The sequence below is a fragment of the Neomonachus schauinslandi genome, chromosome 4, assembly GCF_002201575.2.
Source record: "Neomonachus schauinslandi chromosome 4, ASM220157v2, whole genome shotgun sequence".
Taxonomy (NCBI): Eukaryota; Metazoa; Chordata; class Mammalia; order Carnivora; family Phocidae; genus Neomonachus; species Neomonachus schauinslandi.
In genome coordinates, this window is record NC_058406.1 from 41316888 (window position 1) to 41338359 (window position 21472).

The following is a 21472-nucleotide window of genomic DNA, read 5'->3' on the forward strand; positions in this document are numbered from 1 at the left end:
CTGGAATAGCAGGGTTAACCTTTTTCTATTTTGAGGATGTTAACACCTATAGCAAATTCTTTTGCCCAAACAAATTCATCATATTTGAATTATCAGATTGGGATGGGGATTTTGTGAGAGATAAGTTTGAGAGTAAATTTGGTCTAGATTTTGAAAGGACTCAGGCATCAGTCTAACAATCTAAGAATTTTATTTTTTGTCTTCAGGCCCATGGAAGTCTGTGGAAGGTTTGAGCAGGGGAGGGTCATGGGTAGTAATTTAGGAAGATTAATCTGCTATACCTCTGAGGTCTTCTCTGACCATCCTTGACTGATAGGGCACCCTGCTTGTACTTACATACTACTCAGTATGACCTCTAATATTGTATGTAATGTACTTTATGTAAATACTTGTTTAAATGTTTCTCTTCTTCTTGAGAACATGGGTTACCTATTATATTCCCACTGCCTAACACAGTATCTAACATATGGTAGACACTGAGTAAAAATACTTGTTGAATGTGTAAATGAATGTTTTGTTTTCTACTTTTCTGGAAACTAACTTGTTGGCTTTTGTGTTCCCTTTATGTTTTTTCCTGGGCTCCAAGGAGGAAGCATCTCCCTATTCCTTACTTGATATCTGCTTGAATTTCCTGACTACTCACCTTGAGAAGTTCTGTTCAGCAAGACAAGATGGAACGTTGTGTCTACAGGAACCTGGAGTATTTCCACAGGAAGTGGCTGATCGACTGCTTCAGACCATGGCTTTTCATGGTAAAAAAAAATAAGCAGAGGAAATAAGAATTATGTGCTGTTAATTGGCATTGGATTTTGAAGTGCTGCTGTGGCCATTTAATTATTTTCTTAGAAAAGGCCAGATGAGTCTGATTCCAGGAAAAGGAATTCATTTATTTTTGCCTGTTCTGATACTTACTATGTAATTTGGAATAAGCATTTTTCTTTTCTAATTTAGGAAAATTGCTTTTTTTCTTTCTTCTTCTTCTTTTTTTTTTGCCTTTCCCATGGCAAAAATAACTTATCTTTCAAAATATCCGTTTAGAAGTTTGCTGGTATAGGGGCGCCTGGGTGGCTCAGTCGGTTAAGCGGCTGCCTTTGGCTCGGGTCATGATCGTAGGGTCCTGGGATTGAGCCCCATGTCTGGCTCCCTGCTCGGCGGAGAGCCTGCTTCTCCCTCTCCCTCTGCCTGCCACTCTGCCTACTTGTGCTCTCTATCTCTCTGTCAAATAAATAAATAAAATCTTTTAAAAAAAAAATCAAATATTAGAAGTTTGCTGGTATAAAATACCTTACATCTTCATTTGGCAGTGGGAAAAATAAATACAATTATGGAAAAACGAGTTTCTGCTTTTGATCTTTGAATTGGGAAAGCATAGCTAATTTAATACTTCTGTTTTCAAAAACAAATTTTGAAAATAAATTGGGAAAGTCTTATCTGTGGAATTCTGTAGAGGATTTTTGTTGTTTCTGATTAAGTTTTAAGTTGAAATACATAATGCCTTTTTAATTTCTGGTTTATAAACTCTTTCAAGTAGGAAATATAATTTGTCCACAACTATAAAATAGAATGAATATGTGACAATAATAATATCATTTACTGATTGTTACGTGCCAGGCATTTTATGTTTTCCTTGAATTTTCTCAAAAACCCTATAAAATAACCATTATTATCCCATTCATATACAGATAAGGAAACTGATTCAGAGAAGTAACTTGTTAAAGGTCATAATGCTAGTAAATGGTAGAGTCCTAGTTCAAATGAAAGTCTGTCTGATTCCAAATCTGTGCTGTTTTCACTGCCACACAATCTTCCTACATCCACATTAGAGATATTCCTGTTCCTAGATGCCAGATAAGCTGTACACTTTTGCTGTGGCTTTATATATATATAAAGTATGAATCCAGATAATGCATTCCAAGGAAGGGTGGGAGAAATAAGGGTATAATTGAGGCATTTTGGAATAATTTTGGAAGATGTTTGAATTCCTTGGTTTTCACTAAGTTGCCCAAGTCTGTAGTCTCTTTGAATTCAGCCTGCCAAAGGAACTGGGTTAATATCAATAGGTACTACATATGGTAAAGTTAAAGGTCCCTTACAAAGCTGCACAATAATTTAAGAGATTATGTCAGTGCTTTCATTTCTTTCTGGTCTCAATTTAATGACTATGCCCAACATATTCAATTTAAATATATATACATATAACTAATCTTGTAAATCAAAAAAGGAAATGTTAAAAAAAAAAAAGTAAATGTTAACTAAAGTCTTAATTTGGGACGCCTGGGTGGCTCAGTCGTTGGGCGTCTGCCTTCGGCTTGGGTCGTGGTCCCAGGGTCCTGGGATCTAGCCCCGCATCGGGCTCTCTGCTCTGCAGGAAGCCTGCTTCTCCCTCTCCCACTCCCCCTGCTTGTGTTCCTTCTCTCGCTATGTCTCTCTCTGTCAAATAAATAAATAAAATCTTTAAAAAATAAATAAAGTCTTAATTTGCCAGATTCTTTTTGAACTGTAACTACTGATAGCTAATAATAGCAGCTAACATTTATTAGATACTTGTTATTATATACTAGCTCTGTGGCAAATGCTTTATATGGGTAAAATAATGGAAGTAGTTTTTAAGTAAGTGTAACTAAAAATTACCCTCCAGAGTAGTGTCATCAGAATGTGTTTTCTACCTCTTCTTTTCAAGATGAGGAAACTGAGGGTCAGAGAAATAACTTGCTGTCCCCATTTGTATTACCCCAATGTTATTTCCTGCCTCATTCCCCAAAAACTGTTCTGAATTAATCTCTTTGCAAAAGAGACAAGAGTAGATAATGCTTACCTGAAGCTAATATAACAGTGTATGTCAACTATACTTCAGTAGTAAAAATAAAAATTAAAAAAGCAATCTGTGAAAAAAAGCCTTACAGTATTTCTAGGCTGTGTTGTATGTTACATGACAAGTTTGAAATTCAACTTATGAATTTGTCAGATGTAGATTAAGATAGATAATAATGAAAATATAAAAAATTGAAAAACAAAAAAGAGTAGATACTACTGACAATATGCAAAAGAACATACTGCCAATTCTTGTCACAATTTTAAAAAGTTGTTCCATCAATTTTTCTGTGTATTTGAACATTTTCATAATAAAATGGAAAAAAGTTCTATGAACACTTAGAATTTATAATATTTTTTCTAATAACATAATGATTTTAGAAAATCTTAACTTACTTACATTCAAATTTTTTTCTTATTTTCCCAATTCAAAGGAGTAATGGTATTGGTAGTAGTTTTTATGAAAATAAGCCCGGTGCTAAAGAGTTTTACTTACTGGGATCTTTGATTCTGTTGTCATAATCATTGCTTATTCTGTGTCAGGGTGCTAAAAGTTTTCCAAGAAATGTGTGTTTAAGAGCTAGGAATCAGAATAAGACATTTGCCATCTAATGTAATGCCTCTGTGTTATATTGTGTACCTAATCTAAATTGATGCACCTTGACATGTTTAGCCTTCTGTTTTGGGATTAAATGGAAAAGAGTAATGCCTTTTGGGGGAAAAAAAAAAGAGTAATACCTTTTGAAACATAATGGATTGCATCCTTGAACAGTCAACTAGACTTTCTAGGTGACTGAGGACTTATATTCCCCGAGCAGTACCCCACTTCTCTGGAGTCACATTGCTGGTCACCTCAGCTGTCTATAGCCTAAACCAGAAAGAAATAAAAAATGCTTTGGGGCAAAATCCTTGCATTTAGGCTTCTGTACTTTAGTCCTTGAAAGAAGCCTTTGGGATGCCTGGGTAGCTCAGTCGGTTAAATGTCTGCCTTCTGCTCAGGTCATGATCTTGGGGTCCTGGGATTGAGCCCCGCATCTGGCTCCCTGCTCAGCAGGGAGTCTGCTTCTTCCTCTTCCTCTGCTCCCTGCTCGTGCTCTCTCTCTGTCTTGCTCTCTTTCTCTCTCTCTAGTAAATTAAAAAAAAAAAAGCCCTTGAGGAATCCTCATTTAGAGCATATTCTTAAATGGGAGTACTGAGAAAGATGATAGCGTAGGAGGATACTAAGCTTACCTCCTCCCACAGATATATCTAGATAGCACCCACATCAGTGTAGATAACCTGCAGCATATTCTTAAATGTACATGGTTCTAATTACCTTGGTTCTTTAACCATAACAAATTAAGAATTAATAATCTGAAGGGCACAGGCTGCAGACTAACAACCCAGGTGGATAGTATGACAGTAAAGGAAGATTTAGCTTAAATACATTGTAGCAAGTACAATTATTGGTCATGGAAAAAAGATAGGTGAGGGCGCCTGGGTGGCTCAGTTCGTTAAGCGACTGCTTTCGGCTCAGGTCATGATCCTGGAGTCCCTGGATCAAGTCCCGCATCGGGCTCGCTGCTCAGCAGGGAGCCTGCTTCTCCCTCTGACCCTCCCCCCTCTCATGTGCTCTCTCTCTCTCATTCTCTCTGTCTCAAATAAATAAATAAAATCTTTAAAAAAAAAAAAAGAAAAAAAGATAGGTGATTCTTCAGTATGTTTATTTTTGAAAGAAGGGGAAGATAATCTAGAAAGATTTCCTTCAGATATAGTAATGACATTTGTGTAGTGCTTTCAGTTTACAAAATTATTTTTATATGTATTATTTAATCTTCACAGCAGTCCCTGTGAGGGAAATATAATTATTCAATACCTAACATAGTGCCTGGCACACAACAGATAAAGAATCTTTTTTTTTTTTTAAGATTTTATTCATTTATTTGACAGAGAGATAGAGCCAGAGAGCACAAGCAGAGGAAATGGCAGAGGGAGAGGGAGAAGCAGGCTCTGCACTGAGCAGGGAGCCCGATGCAGAACTCATCCCAGGACCCTGGGATCATGCCCTGAGCCGAAGGCAGACGCTTAACCATCTGAGCCACCTAGGCACCCCAGATAAAGAATCTTACCTTTTACAGATAAGGAGTCTTCCTTTTACAGATAAGGAATCTTAGACTTGTGGAATAATTTGTCTAGTGTCAAATAGCAAATAAATGTTGAAACCAGGATTTTAACATAGGATTGATATCTAGATCTCATGCTCTTTTTAAAATTCTTTGCTCTTTTAATTTTATTACTCTTAAATGTAGAGACTTAAACTTAGTTACTAGAAACATTTACTTAATGTAGAATGACCCAGAGAGGCCAGGAGTAACGTTTTACTACATGTATGTGTATGATATCAAAATTTGAGAGCAAATTTTGTAATGCACTGTGATAGTCACTATAAGATTAAAATGAGTCTTAATTAACTGAAGAGTCTAAAGTTTCATCTGTAAAAGACAAAACTAACATTAAAAAATATGTGTAAATAGGGGCACTGGGGTGATTTAGTCAGTTAAGTGTCTGCCTTTGGCTCAGATCGTGATCCCAGGGTTCTGGGATCCAGCCCTGCTTTGGGCTCCCTGCTCAGCAGGGAGTCTGCTTCTCCCTCTCCTTCTGCCTGCCACTTCCCTTGCTTGTGTGCTGTCTCTCTCTCTCTCTCTCCCTGTCAAATAAATAAAATCTTTTTAAAAATGTGTAAATATATTTTGTGGTGTGAACAGGAAAACATTAGTCCTAACTCAGGATCTGTTTCCATTTTTCGTTTGTACAAGGGTCCTTAGCAGAAGATCCTTAATGTATGTGTGAAAAAAGTTACTAGTGGGTTCAGAAGAGGCCCAATAGAAGTAAAATGTATGGGAAGGAAGAACCAGAGAAGAAGAAAATTATCAAACACCTGTTGTGTGCCAGGCATTATGTTAGGTATTGAGTGTACACAGGAATCTTGCTCTCATGGATCATATAATTCAATGGAACTTATTTCTTTCTTTCTTTTTTTTTTTTTTTAAAGATTTTATTTATTTTTTAGAGAGCAAGCGAGAGAGAAACAGCATGAGAGGGGAGAGGGTCAGAGGGAGAAGCAGGCTCCCCGCTGAGCCGGGAGCCCGATGTGGGACTCGATCCCAGGACCCTGGGATCATGACCTGAGCCGAAGGCAGACACTTAACCATCTGAGCCACCCAGGCGCCCGGAACTTATTTCTTTCTTAACCGTAGTTAAGGAGCAAACAAACATATATGGAATTACAACTTGTGATCAGTTCTCTGAGGGAAAAAACACAATTTTGTCATAGAGAATAAAAAGAGAAGACATCTACTTTAGATTGCATGGTCAGAGATAGCTTCTCTGGGGAGGCAGTAACTAGGCTGAGACCTGAATGGTGAAGAGTCAAGTCAGTAATATAAAGATGGGGCCTCTCAGCACTACCCAGGAGTTTTCGAGCATTTCCCTGATCAGCTACTCAGTGCTCCTAATAATTGTTTCAGATATTCTTTGCTCTTCTCAGACTTTCTACCATTTACTCTAAGCAAGAAAATTGAAGTCATCAGATGGAATTACCTTAACTCCATGTCAGCACGCCTTCAATTTTCCTCAGAGTGATCTTTTTTTTTTTAATTAAACCTGGTTTTATGTATTTGTTGGTTTGCTTTTAAAGATTTTTTTTAAAAGTAGGCTCCATGCCCAGCATGAAGCCCAACGCGGGGCTTGAAATCACGACCCTGAGATCAAGACCTGAGCTGAGATCAGAGTCGGACACTTAACCAATGAGCCACCCATGCACCTCTAAAGATTTTTTTTTTAAGATTTTATCCATCCATTTGAGAAAGGGAGACAGAAATAACGACAGAGATAGAGCAAGAGTGGGGAGGAGCGGGAGAAGCAGGCTCCCCAGTGAGCAGGGAGCCTGACACAGGGCTGTGTCCCAGGACCCTGGGATCATGACCTGAGCAGAAGGCAGACACTTAACTAACTGAGCCACCCAGGTACCCCAAGATTTTTTTTTTTTTTTAGTTTATTTATTTAAGCAATCTCCAAACCCAACATGGGGCCTGAACTCATGACCCAGAGATTAAGACCTGCATGCTCCACTGTCTGAGCCAGCCAGGTACCCCAAGATATTAGTTTTAACTAATCTCTACACCCAACATGGAGCTCGAACTTAGAACCCTGAGATCAAGAGTCGCCAGGTGCCTCCAAAGATTTGTTTGTTTGTTTGTTTGTTTGTTTCAAGTATTCTCTATGCCTAACATGGGGCTCAAACTCATGACCCCATGATCAGGAGTCACACACTCTACCAACTGAGTCAGGCAGGTGTCCCGCTAAACTTTGTATTTTTAGATAATTGTTGATTCACGTGGAGTTGTAATAAATAATTTAGATGAGGTCCTCTTTCTCCAGTGATAGTGTCTTGTAAAACCGTAGTACAACCAGGATGTTGACGTATGGTCAAGATTTCTGTCTCCACAAAGATCCTTCATGTTGTCTTTTTATAGCCACCTTCACTTCTCTCCTGCCCCTTCCCTCTCCATAATCCCCGGCCACCATTTTTGTAATTTTGACATTTCAAGAATATTATGTAAATGGAACCATTCAGTATGTAACCTTTTGGAGTTGGCTTTTTTAACTCCGTATAATTCTGAGGAGATTCATCCAGATTGTTGTGTTTATCAGTCCATTCTTTTTTATTGCTGAGTAGCCCATGTTTCAGAGTATATCAGTTTGTATAAACATTCATCCACTGAAGGACATCTGAATTTCCAGTTTTTAGCTGTTATGAATATAATATAATATATTATGAATCTTATAATGCTGTAATCATTCATTTGAAGGTTTTGTTTTAACATATGTCTTCATTTCTCTGGGATAAATTCCCAGGAATGCTATTGCAGGATTGTATGGTAGTTGCGTGTTTAGGTTTTAAGAAATTGCCAAACTGTTTTCCAGAGTCACAGTCCCATTTTATATTTCTACCAGTAATATATGACTGATCCAGTTTCTCCACAAACTTGCCAGCATTTGCTATTATTACTGTTTGAGTCATTCTGATAGGTAGCCATTATTTCTTCAAGTATTTTTTCAGCCTTGCCCTCTTTCTCTTCTTCTGGGACTTCAGTGACACAAATAGCTCTGTTCAGTTTTTTTTTTTTTCTTCAGTCTATTTTTCTTTCCTGTTATTTAAATTTGGGTATTTTCTATTGTTTTATCTTTTAGTTCACTGATTCTATTGTTCCTTCCATTCTGTTATTGAGCCCAACCATTATTTTTTTTTCAGTTCTAAGATTTCTAGTTGGTTTTTTTTTTTTTTTTAAGATTTTATTTATTTACCTGAGAGAGAGAGCACGAGTGGGGGTGGGGAAGGGGCAGAGGGAAAGGGACAAGCAGACTCGATGAGCAGGGAGCCCGGCACAGGGCTCAATCCCAGGACCCAAAGATCATGACCTGAGCCAAAGGCAGACACTTAACTGACTGAGCCACCCAGGCGCCCCGTTTGGTTCTTTATATTTTCTATTTCTTTGCTGAGGCTTTCTATTTTTTATTGCTTTGAGCATGTTTATAATTGCTCACGTGCATTTTTATGATGGCTTCTTTAAAATCTGTCAAATAGGGACGCCTGGGTGGCTCAGTCGGTTAAGTGTCTACCTTTGGCTCAGGTCATGATCCCAGGGTGCTGGGATCAAGCCCCACATTAGGCTCCCCACTGAGCGGGGAGCCTGCTTCTTCCTCTCCCTCTACTGCTCCCCCTGCTTGTTCTCTCTCTCTCTGAAATAAATAAATAAAATCTTCAAAAAAAATAAATAAAATCTGTCAAATAATTTTAACATTTTCTGTTATCTCAGTGTTGACATCTATAGATTTTCTTTTTTTCATCCTTGGTATGACGAGTGATTTTTTATTGAAATCTGGACATTTAGGATATTAGGAGACTTCTGTTTTGGTTTGTGTCTCTGACACCACTCCAGCAGGGGAAGGTAGAGGCACTGCCTTGTTATTGCCAGATTGGGGTAAATGTTCTGGTTCCCACTTGACTTCTGTTGACACCCAAGATATGGGACTTCTCATCATTGTTATGCAGGGAATGGCATTCTGGTTCCCCACTAGGATTCTGTTGATATCTCCCTAGCTGAGAGGGGTGTGAGTACCTCATTTCTCTCCCCAGTTGGCCTCCACTGACACCATGTTGGGGTGAGGTGGCCTCATTACTGTTGGGCAGTAGTGAAAGTCTTGATTCTTCATCAGGCTTTGTTTGAGACCAACCCAGTAGGAAAAGGGAGGAGCACCTCATTACTGCCAAATGAATGTGAAAGTCCAGGCTCCCCACATGGTATCCATTGCCATCATAGGGGAAAGAGTGGTTCTTACTGCCCAACATGGATGAAAATCCTGGCTCCCTACTCAGACTTCTCTAACACCTCCCTGTGGGGAGATTGGAGCAACTAGTTACAGCTAGCAAGGGTAAAAGTCTAGGCTCCCCTCATGGCATTTGCTGGTGTGGGGGAGGGTGGGACCACTGTCTTTTCTGTGGTATTTGGCTGAAGTAAAGTAGTTCTTGTCTAAAAGTTTTCTGTCTTGCTAAACTTTTTTCCTGGTTCTTTAGCTACAATGAGATGATTTTTTTTGGAGCTGTTTTTTTTTTTTTTTTAAAGATTTTATTTATTTATTTGACAGAGACACAGCGAGAGAGGAAACACAAGCAGGGGGAGTGGGAGAGGGAGAAGCAGGCTTCCCGCTGAGCAGGGAGCCCCATGCGGGGCTCGATCCCAGGATCCTGGGATCATGACCTGAGCCGAAGGCAGACGCTTAACGACTGAGCCACCCAGGCGCCCTGTTTTTTGTTTTTTTTTTTGTCTCCGCTTCTCAGCATTTCTGGGTTACCAACTTCTTCAACTTTAAGTCTGGGATATATGGAGCAAGAAAAAAACTCAGGAACCTCACCATATCATTTTTGGGGTCCCAAGGTCCCTGGCTGATCTGCTTTTCTTCCCTTTATCTTTCAGCGTTATCTAGCCCTAACTTACCTTCCCAGCTCATTTCTTGCCTCTCCCCACTTGCGAGCTTAAATCTCCGGGATTGCATCATGTTCTCAGTCATATCTAGGTCTTTACTAATGTTCTTCCCCTTTATCAGGGAAACATCTTATAGCTCTGCCTGTTTCTCACGTTCAAGCAATGTAGAACTACTTGCCATTTTCTAACTATGTGTTGTGCTTTTACATCTCTGAGGCCTTTTGGGGGGGCATTTTAAAATGGAGATAAAATTGACATATAACATATTAGTTTCAGGTGTACAACATGATTCGATATATGTATGCTAAGGCTTTGTTTATGCTATTTATTCTTCCTTTAATACAACCCTTCTTTCTCCATCCTTGAATTTTTCCTTCATCTCCATCCTTGAAGGACTTACTCAAAGATTACCTCTGCTGTTGAATCTTTCTAGATCTTCAGGAATGATGGGTTGCTTCTTTTTCTTTGTTTCCATGGTACTTTGTACTTGACTCTGATACAACATAGATCTCATTTTGTTACATTGTTTGAGACTTTCACTCCGTGGAATTTTGAATTCTTTGAGTATAGGGGCATGTCTTAATTTCCTTTGTATACACATTTGATAGTGTTTGACATATAATAATTGTTTAATAACTGTTCAGTGGCTGGAACCTTACCATGAAATGTACTCCCCTGAAATAGAATTTTAAGACTATCTCTAGAACCGCATTGCCCAATAGAAATATAACATGAGCCACAAATGTGAGGCACGTATGTAATTTTATTTTATTATTTTTTTAAGATTTTATTTATTTGTCAGAGGGAGAGAGAGAGCATAAGCAGGGGGAGGAGAAGAGGGAGAAGCAGGCCCCCCACTGAGCAGGGAGCCCAACACAGGGCTCGATCCCAAGACCCTGGGATCATGACCTGAGCTGAAGGCAGACGCTTAACTGACTGAGCCACCCAGGTACCCCCACATATATAATTTTAAATTTACTAGTGGCCACATTTTAAAAGTAGAAACTGGTGAAACTAATTCATAATTTTATTCAACCCAATATATCCAAAATACCATTTAACATGTAGTCAATATGAAAGTTATTAATGAGATATTTTACATTTTTTGTACTAAATCTTCAAAATCTGTTGTATATTTTACACTTACAGCATACCTCAGTTTGGACTATCTGCATTTCGAGTGCTCAGTAGTTGTGTGTGGCTAGTGACTACTGGTTTGGACAGTATAGCTCTAGAATAATGGATTTCCTAATATATAGTCATTTTTGTCCACTGTGACAGGTAAAGGTTTTTCTTGATTTTAACTTTTTTTTTTTTTTAAGATTTTATTTATTTATTTGACAGAGAGAGCGAGAGCAGGAACACAAGCAGCAGGAGTGGGAGAGGGAGAGCAGGCTTCCCGCCGAGGAGGGAGCCTGATGTGGGACTCGATCCCAGGACCCTGGGATCATGACCTGAGCCGAAGGCAGACACTTAACAACTGAGCCACCCAGGCGCCCCGATTTTAACTCTTTAACCATGAATAAGTCTGCAGAATCCACTAGAAAGCAGTGTTCCCTTTAAAAAAATACTTTAGTTCTAATATAAGGGTGACTAGCTAGCAGCCCAAGCTGTATCTTTAGTATGAGTCTCCAGAGGTGCCGCTTAGAGTTCTTCCCTTGACTCCAGGCTATTTATTTACCTGGTCCTAACTGTTCACTCACCCTAGACTGTTCTTAGGCTGTCTTTTATTGGCATGGCTGTTACTTTCACAGGAAATATTTAATTGATATGGTGATATGGTTGAGATTGATGTGGTTCCAAAACATCATATACTTTCTTGCACTATTAATTGCTAGTCGGGTAGATCTCTAAGGGACTTTAAGAGGTTCCTATATCCACTTTATTTGAATTTATCTGACAGAAAGTGACTATAACCTCTAGATCCTTTTAATAAGATTTCAGATCTAGCCAGTGATCTCAATGTAGATATGTATGTGCTAAATATATGTGTGTAATAATGTATTATAGTGAAATTGAAGGATAGACTAGTAATGTATTGGTAACAAATTAATTCCCCAAATTCAGTAGCTTAACATGAAGTTTGTTTATACCTCACTCAAATGCTGCAAGTCCATGGAGGGTTCTGCTCCATGGTCACTCTTGGATCCAAGCTGATGGAGGCTCTACTCTCAGAAATCTATACTGTCTAGAACTTGAAGACTCCTTATTTGTCATAGCAGGAAAAGGTAGCATAGGAAATCATGCACTGGCTCTCAGGTGCTTCAACCTATAGGCCATTGGTCAGAACTAGGCACATGGCCCCATCTAATTCCAAGGGTGGGCTGGGAAATGTAGCTGTCTGCGTGTCCAGGAAGACAAGTAGAACCAGATGTTAGTGAATATCTGCAATATCTAACATAGTCACTCGCTAGCCCCATGATCTTGGAAAGCCACTTTTCTCAGCCCTAGTTTACTCATCTATAAGTTGTAATAATAATATTCTTACCTCATGGAATTGTTATGTATATTAAATGAAATATTTTTACATGGGTGTGCTTTGGAGATGTAAAGTGTGCTGGAAATTTTAGCTGTTCTTTAATTATCTTTTGAAATTAAAGTGCTGCTTATTTTTTTCCAGGTCTACTGAATGATGGAACTGTAGGTATTTTCAGGGGCAACCAGATGCGCTTAAAGCGTGCTTGCATTCGGAAAGCCAAGATCTCTGCTGTTGCTTTCCGGAAAGCTTTCTGCCATCACAAGTTAGTGGAACTTGATGCTACAGGTGTGAATGCAGACATCACGATTACAGACATCATCAGTGGGCTTGGCAGTAACAAATGGATCCAGCAAAATCTCCAGTGCCTCGTGCTGAACTCATTAACTCTTTCCCTCGAAGATCCTTATGAGCGGTGCTTCAGCCGGCTTTCTGGCCTTCGAGCATTAAGCATTACCAATGTTCTCTTTTACAATGAAGACCTCGCTGAAGTTGCCTCATTGCCAAGATTAGAGAGCCTGGATATTTCTAACACCTCAATCACAGACATCACAGCTTTGCTGGCCTGCAAAGACCGACTCAAGTCTCTAACCATGCACCACTTGAAATGTTTAAAAATGACAACTACCCAGATACTGGATGTTGTTCGGGAACTAAAACATCTGAATCATCTTGATATTTCAGATGACAAACAGTTTACATCAGACATAGCTCTTCGCTTACTAGAACAAAAGGACATCCTACCCAACCTTGTCTCCCTAGATGTTTCTGGGAGAAAGCACGTGACAGATAAAGCTGTTGAAGCCTTCATACAACAACGGCCCAGCATGCAGTTTGTAGGTTTGCTGGCCACTGATGCAGGTTACTCTGAATTCCTCACCGGTGAAGGACATTTGAAGGTTAGACTTTAAAAATGTATTATTTTGTCAGGCTGACCGATGTCTTAGCTGCATAAGGCTCCATTAAGATGAATGTCTAACAATATATGGAACATGTCTGCGAAAAACGGCTTTGTATAGTGGAAAGGCCTTGCTTTAGAGTCAGAGAATCCCAATTAAAATCCTAGCTTGCTTGCTTTGTGACCCAGACCAAGATAAGGATGTAACTTTTGGGGTTTCCATTTCTTTATTTATAAAACAGATATTCTATCTAATAGAATTCTTCTAAAGATTAATAATTGTATATGTAAAGTGCAAGTCACGTAGTAGGCCTTGGATAAATGATAGTTTTCATGATGGTAATATTTAGATATTTTGAACCACTGTAACATACCGTTTCTAATTGGTCACTTTAAAAAACTAAGGATACTCCTTGTTGAATTGATATCCATTGGGAAGTCAAGTTCTCCAAGGAGATCTTTACTGTAGAAGTGGTGCAATTTTGCTTTTCTTAAGGTGTTTCATGCCTAATGATTTAAATTTGTCTGCTTGGTACTTGGGATTCAAAGATGAAAAAGATACAGGATCTGCCTTCAAGGAGCTTAGTCTTGGTGATGATACAATCAGAAATAACTATAAACCCAAAGATCAGTGTAATGAGTAGAAGAAATTTCTTCCAGCTGGAGAATTTGGGCCTTGATGGAAAAGATGGTATCTGAGTCAGACCTTGAAGGATACAATTGTGACAAGTTTAGGAAAATTAATATTTTTCTAATATACACTGTGAATCCTCTAGAAGCCTTATATTGATAGGTATTTGCCTCATTTTACAGATGAGAAACATAGACTCAGAAGTTATATGATTTAGGGCGCCTGGGTGGCTCAGTTGGTTGGGCGACTGCCTTCGGCTCGGCTCATGGTCCTGGAGTCCCGGGATCGAGTCCCGCATCGGGCTCCCTGCTCGGCGAGGAGTCTGCTTCTCTCTCTGACCCTCTCCCCTCTCATGCTCTCTCTATCTCATTCTCTCTCTCAAATAAATAAATAAAATCTTTAAAAAAAAATTATATGATTTACAGTTAGAACCAACATTTGGATTTACATCTAATTCCAGAGCCCCATTTTTTCCCCCTACTGCCTACACTTAATTAAGCAGAAGCATCCTTTGATCCTACCTGGAGCAGAGTCAGGGATGGCCTAGAAGTGGATATTGTGACCCAAAAGGCAAGGTATCTTTTTTGAGTAGTCATGACAGATTCAAAAAAGGAGAAGGAAAGGTTAGCTGTAAATATCTTATAAACATCTTAGTTCTTAGGTTATTTGTAAATTTAGACCTTAAAAAATAGAATGTAGAAAATGATTTTGAGTTACTCTTTTTTATTCATTCAATATTTTATCAAGTGCTGGGCACTGTGCTGGGCATGGGGATTTGATGGTGGGGCCAAACAGACATGATTTTGCCCTCATGGAGCTTGTAATTTAGTGAGGGAGTCAAGCAATCAAATACCATGTGCCAAATGTGTGTGCGTGTGCTTTAAATATACATAAACACATATATTTAAATATATATATCACATACATATATATGTATAGCATATATACATGCCTGTATATAGGCTTTAAACTATATTGTGCTAAAATCTAGAAGATAATGCAGTATTATATATGAGAGTGTTTAACAGAGAGACTTGACTTAATTTAAGGCTTCTCTGAAGAATTGATGAATGAGTGGAGATCTTAAGGGTGAGTAGCTTGGTAGAGAACATTCCAGGCAGAGAGAATAATATATGCAAAATATGTGTGGTAGGAAGGAGCACAGTACATCCAAGGAACTGAAAGAAAGGCCACTGTGGCTAGAGCTCAGCAGTAGAAAGTCACAGAGCAATGAGATGAGCCTGGAAAAGTAGGCACCAGGGCCAGACTTGGAAAGGTCACATAAGCCAGGTGCAGGGCAACAAGAAGTGTGAGGACCTTACTTAACAACTTGTTATAGAATAAAACAGATTTTTAGCACAGGGCTTGTTGATGAAGGAAATATAAAAACGTAAATTACTATTGTAATGTTACTTAACTGCCTAACAAATTGGTCTAATAGTAAAGAATTCTAAAAATTAAAAGGGGAAGAAATCCCTGTGTGCTGGGAGTTAAGGGAGAATTTCCGAGATGAGGTGAGCTTGACCTTCATCCTAAAGGATGAAAGGAATGTGTCCCTGGTATGTTAAGCTAAATAATATTCTTAAGGCAAGGATCCTATAATAGGTATGATCCCAGAGCAGTGCAGTTTTTGCTTATTTCTTCTTACAACCAACAGACCCTCCAGTGAATTAGACTAAGTTATAAAATTGAGACTAGTAGGACATCTGTATTTCACAATGCCTCTGTGAAACAAGTTTGTGGGGGTTTTTTTGTTTTTTATTTTTTATATTTTATTCTTTTTTGTGAAACAAGTTTGATTTCACAAATGGAGCTGTTATTACTTTGAAATATTGACCATATGAAACACCTACTTTATTTGGTATCATTATCTAGTTTCCTCCTCTGTAAACATTGAAGTAGTGATTCTCAACCTGGACTACAATTAAAATCACCTGGAGTGTAATTATGTGAAATGATGGATATGTTAACCAACCTTATGGTAATCATTTCCCAATATATACATGTATCAAATCATCATGTTGTACACCTTAAACTTACACAATGACATATGTCAATTATATCTTGATAAAGCTGGGGGAAATATTTATTTATTTATTTATTTATTTATTATTTCTTAAAGATTTTATTTTTAGGTAATCTCTATACCCAACGTGGGGCTCAAACTCACAACCCCAAGATCAAGAGTCACATGCTTTAGGGGCACCTGACTCTTAATTTCAGCTCAGGTCATGATTTCCGGGTTGTGGGATCGAGCCTCACGTGGGTCTCTCCACTGGGCATGGAGCCTGCTTGGGGTAAGGCAGACGCTTAATGACTGAGCCACTCATGCGCCCCAAAAAATTTTTAATTAAAAGAAATCACTTGTGGAGCTTGAACAATTAAATCAGAACCCCAGGGAGGTAGCACTCAGGCATCAGTATTTTCTAAAGCTCCTTAGGTGATTGCAATATTCCAGCCAAAGTTGAGAATCATTGTTTTAAAATAATTTTTTTTTTTTTTTTTTTAAGAGATCACTGGGGGCGCTGGTTAAACGTCTGTCTTCGGCTCAGGTCATGATCCCGGGGTCCTGGGATTGAGCCCCACATCGGGCTCCCTTCTCAGTGAGGAGCCTGCTTCTCCCTCTGCCTACTCTGCCTGCAACTCCTCCTGCTTGTGCTCTCTCTGTCTCTCTCTCAAATAAATAAATGAAATCTTAAAAAAAAAAAAAAAGAGGGCACCTGGGTGGCTCAGTTGTTGGGTGGCTGCCTTCCGCTCGGGTCGTGATCCCAGGGTCCTGGGATCGAGCCCCCCATCGGGCTCCCTGCCCTGCGGGAGGCCTGCTTCTCCCTCGCCCACTCCCCCTGCTGGTGTTCCCTCTCTTGCTGTGTCTCTCTCTGTCAAATAAAAATAAATAAATAAGTAAGTAAGTAAGTAAGTAAAATCTTTTTTAAAAATTAAAAAAAATAGGGCGCCTGGGTGGCTCAGTTCGTTAAGCGACTGCCTTCGGCTCAGGTCATGATCCTGGAGTTCCTGGATCGAGTCCCGCATCAGGCTCCCTGCTGGGCAGGGAGTCTGCTTCTCCCTCTGACCCTAACCCCTCTCATGTGCTCTCTCTCATTCTCTCTCTCTCAAATAAATAAATAATAAAATCAAAAAAAAAAAAGATTAAAAAAAATTAAAAAAAAGGAGGTCACTGGGGGGCACCTTACTGGCTCAGTTGGGAGAGCATGGGACTCTTGATCTTGGGGTATGAGGTCAACCCCATGTTAGGTGTAGAGATTACTCAAATCAAAACAAAACACAAACTTGAAAAGAGATCATTGAACTTTCCCTTTTGTTCAACTATATACAAAAATTGATGTTCTTTTTAAATTATTTACTGATTTGAGAACTGAAAAATAGTAAGTCATGGGGCGCCTGGGTGGCTCAGTTGGTTAAGTGACTGCCTTCGGCTCAGGTCATGATCCTGGAGTCCCGGGATCGAGTCCCGCATCGGGCTCCCTGCTCAGCAGGGAGCCTGCTTCTCTCTCTGACTCTCCCCCCTCTCATGTACTCTCTCTCATTCTCGCTCTCTCAAATAAATAAATAAAATCTTTAAAAAAAAAAAAATAGTAAGTCATGTTAAGGGAGGAGAGCTGAGATTGCCACATCTCCTTTTTAAAAATTGTCCAGTTTAGGGCGCCTGGGTGGCTTAGTTGGTTAAGCGACTGCCTTCAGCTCAGGTCATGATCCCAGGGTCATGGGATCGAGTCCCACATCAGGCTTCCCCTGCTCTGCGGGGAGCCTGCTTCTCCCTTTGCCTCTGCCTGCCACTCCCCTGCTTGTGCTCTCTCTCTCTCTCTGTCAAATAAATAAATAAAATCTTAAAAAAAAAAAATTGTCCAGTTTAGCAAAGTTGTTGAAACACTTGTCTGAAATGATTGTTTTAGGATTGTGATGCTTTAAATTAGTTGAGGGGGCACCTGGGTGGCACAGTCAGTTAAGCATCTGATTCTTGGTTTTGGCTCAGGTCATCATCTCAGGGTTGTGAGATCAACCCCGCCACCCTAACCACCATGTCAGGCTCTGCAGTCAGTGCAGAGTCTCCTTAGGTTTCTCTTTCCCTCTCCCTCTGTGCCCCTCCCCAAATCCAAACAAACACACAAATAAGTAAATATTTTTAAAAAATTAATAAATTGAGGTTGGCTTTTTGGCATTACATGCCTTGTTTTTTTAGGCCACACTAAGGAATGCAAGAATTAGAGACACTGTGACTCCCCAGTACTCTTTATAAGGCATTGTATAGTACTCTGAGTGGGTGGTTATAAGAACAAGAGGTTTGTTTTTTGCACTTTCATGTGTATTACTTAGTTTGATCTCTTGACTGTGTGAGAGAGGTATTATTGTCCTCAGGGGGAATGGCTTTAAGGGTGACAACCAGCTGATACTGGAGTCTGCCTTTGTATCTTGGACTGTTTGATTCCAAAGCATGTGTCCTTTCCACTACATCTCATTGTCTCTGTTGGAGAATCTTAGTTCTTTACTTTCCCCTCAATTTCTAGTCCCAACACAGAGGGTTTTCTTACCATAGAATTTCTAACTCTGTCATTGTTTCCCCACCCAATTTGCTCTTCTGTCACCATCAGTTTTCTGAACCTTCCATTTTTCCACAACTAGGATTCGTTGGCCATCTCATTCCCAGACTTTGGGGTTATCTACTAAGCTGTGGTTCCAGTTCCTGAGAATCACTGGAAATGTGCAAAACTCAATATTAGTTCTCATTTTTACTTAGCTTCCTAGATATCACTCTTGTCTTTTTTTCAAGCTTTTCTGACTACCATGCTTAATTTCCTTTATTGGTTCTTTCTCATTTCCCAGGTCTCTAAATATCTAAAAATTTCTCGGTCCTTAGATCTATATGCTAGACTTCTCCCTTGAACTAAGACTCCTATATTGAACTGCAGTAATCAATACGCAGTGAAGATCCATATAAGTCTTTAGGCAGAAGAGTTGATCCATTTCAAAAAACATTTACTAAGTACTTTTTATTTTATTTTTTTAATTTTAATTTTAATTTTTTAAAGGTTTTATTTATTTGACAGAGACACAGCGAGAGAGGGAATACAAGCAGGGGGAGTGGGAGAAGGAGAAGCAGGCTTCCCATTGAGCAGGGAGCCCAATGCGGGGCCAATCCCAGGACCCCGGGATCATGACCTGAGCCGAAGGCAGACGCTTAACTGACTGAGCCACCTAGTTGCCCCTGTTTCATTTTTTTAAATTTTTTAAAGATTTTATTTATTTATTTGAGAGAGGGAGAGAGAGAGCAGGCGGGAAGGGCAGAAGGAGAGGGAGAGAGAGTCTTAAGCAGACTCTGCACTGAGCATGGAGCCTGACACAGGGCTCGATCTCCTGACCCTGAGATCATGACCTAAGCCAAAACCATGAGTTGAACTCTTAACTGACTGGGCCACCTGGGTGCCCCACCTCTATTTTAAATTGTTTGCAGAAACCGGTACATACAGATACTTGTTTTTTTATCATCTAGTATATGAAATTGGTTGAATTGAAGATGCTTGTAGTTTGAGGAGTCAGACTACTTGACTTGAGGGTTTATCACTGGCTAGAGAAGTATTGATCACTGAATAAAACATACATGCAATGAAATTCATTTAGAATATTTAACATTCCAGTAACAAAGTTCTTTTTTTTTTTTTTTAAAGATTTTATTTATTTATTTGAGAGAGAGAGAATGAGAGACAGAGAGCATGAGAGGGAGGAGGGTCAGAAGGAGAAGCAGACTCCCCGCCGAGCAGGGAGCCCGACGCGGGACTCGATCCTGGGACTCCAGGATCATGACCTGAGCCGAAGGCAGTCGCTTAACCAACTGAGCCACCCAGGCGCCCCCAAAGTTCTTTTTTTTAATATATTTTTTTAAAGTTTTATTTATTTATTCAAAGAGAGTGAGAGAGTACAAGCAGAGGGAGCAGTAGAGGGAGAGGAAGAAGCAGGCTTCCCACTGAGCAGGGAGCCTGACGCGGGGCTTGATCCCAGCACCCTGAGATCATGACCTGAGCCGAAGGCAGACGCTTAACCATCTGAGCCACCCAGGCACCCCGAAAGTTCTTTAATTTTACATTCAAAGATAACTTGAGGCTGTATTTCATATAGATATTATAAAGCAGTTGAATCAACCAAATATGGGTAAATTAAGTCTTACTGAGATAATCGTTAAACATTTTCCCTCTTACAGTCTTTTTTATTTCACACAGTATTTCACTGTCTTTACAAATCAAAAAAAATCTAAGAGAAAGTTCAGGGGTCCTGGGATCGAGCCCCACATAGGGCTTCCGGCTCAATGGGGAGTCTGCTTCTCCCTCTTCCCTCTGCCCCACCCCCCCACTCACGCGCGCACGTGCACGCTCTCTCTCTCAAATAAATAAATAAATAAATAAAATCTTAAAGTAACCACTACACCAAATGTGGGGCTTAACTCACAACTGAGATCAGGAGTTGCATGCTTTACCAACTGAGCCAGCCAGGTGTCCCTGAACAGAATCTCTTGATGCTGAATGGGAGCTAGATAAATCTGGGGGAATTAATTGACACAGTTATTTGGTGAATACTTATTGAGCTTATTCTAAACCACACATAATGCTAATTGTTGGGGTACAGTGGTGAATGGATCAGTTGAGTGGGGGGATTATGATAATGGTTATGAAAGAGATGTTTAGGGAGACCTGATTTAGATTGGTGGGTCAGGAAAAGCCTCCCTAAAGAAGTGTCATTTAACTTGAATTGGGAAGGATGACTAGAAATTAGTCAAAGAAAGAGGAAGATTTCAGTCAGAGAAGATGTTATATATAATGGCCTTTTGCTGGGAAAGAGCTTGGCTTATTGAGAGATCAGGAAAAAAAGGCCAGTGTAGCTTTAACATGAGTTAAGGGGAATTAAGGAGTTATTCTAAGAGACAGATAAGGGCCTAATCACGTGGTAAGGCTTTATAAATAGTGTTAAATATCTTAAGATTTACTTTAGGTGCAGTATAGAAAATGTTAACCATAGGCTTATAGTAGGGTAAGCCTATCTAACATACATCTCTTTAGCACCTTCATAGGATGACTATTCTGGGTGGGTTGGAAAGTAATCATTCACATTTGTTTCAAGACTTAAATGGCTATCCTGGACGCCATGTATACAAATGATGTTTGGCTAGAGAAAGTTAGAGGGTTGAAGAAATCCTAAAAGCTAATCTTATGGCTATGTTCAAAGGTGTCTGGAGAAGCCAATGAAACTCAGATTGCAGAAGCATTGAAGCGCTACAGTGAGCGGGCATTCTTTGTCCGGGAAGCTCTATTTCACCTTTTTAGCCTGACTCATGTGATGGAAAAAACAAAGCCAGAAATTTTAAAGGTAAGAATAAGAAACTGGATACAAAAATTTTGAAATTATCTCCCTGGATACAGATGATGGCTTTGTGAAGAAAATTGGTGAAAATTTGCATTTGTCTTTGTTTGTTTGTTTGTTTGTTTTGGTAATGGGATTGATGAGGTATGATTTCAGCTGTTAGCCATAAATGAGAAAGAGAGAAGATAGTTGCATAGTGTTATTGACGTTTTATAGTAGTGTCAGTAAGCGGTATAAATGCCTTCCACTTCACCTTTAACTACCTA

General features: G+C 39.5%; 1 protein-coding gene across 1 annotated transcript in view; it reads left to right on the plus strand.

Annotated features, from left to right (window-relative positions):
* The first annotated feature begins 505 nt into the window (after positions 1-505).
* ZYG11B (zyg-11 family member B, cell cycle regulator) overlaps positions 506-21472 on the plus strand; it is a 50046-nt gene continuing 29079 nt past the window's right edge. Inside the window, exons 1-3 of the mRNA XM_021684448.1 lie at positions 506-752; positions 12457-13211; positions 21072-21212. Of these exons, the coding sequence (XP_021540123.1) occupies positions 506-752; positions 12457-13211; positions 21072-21212 (1143 nt within the window). The remainder of the gene's footprint in view (positions 753-12456; positions 13212-21071; positions 21213-21472) is intronic.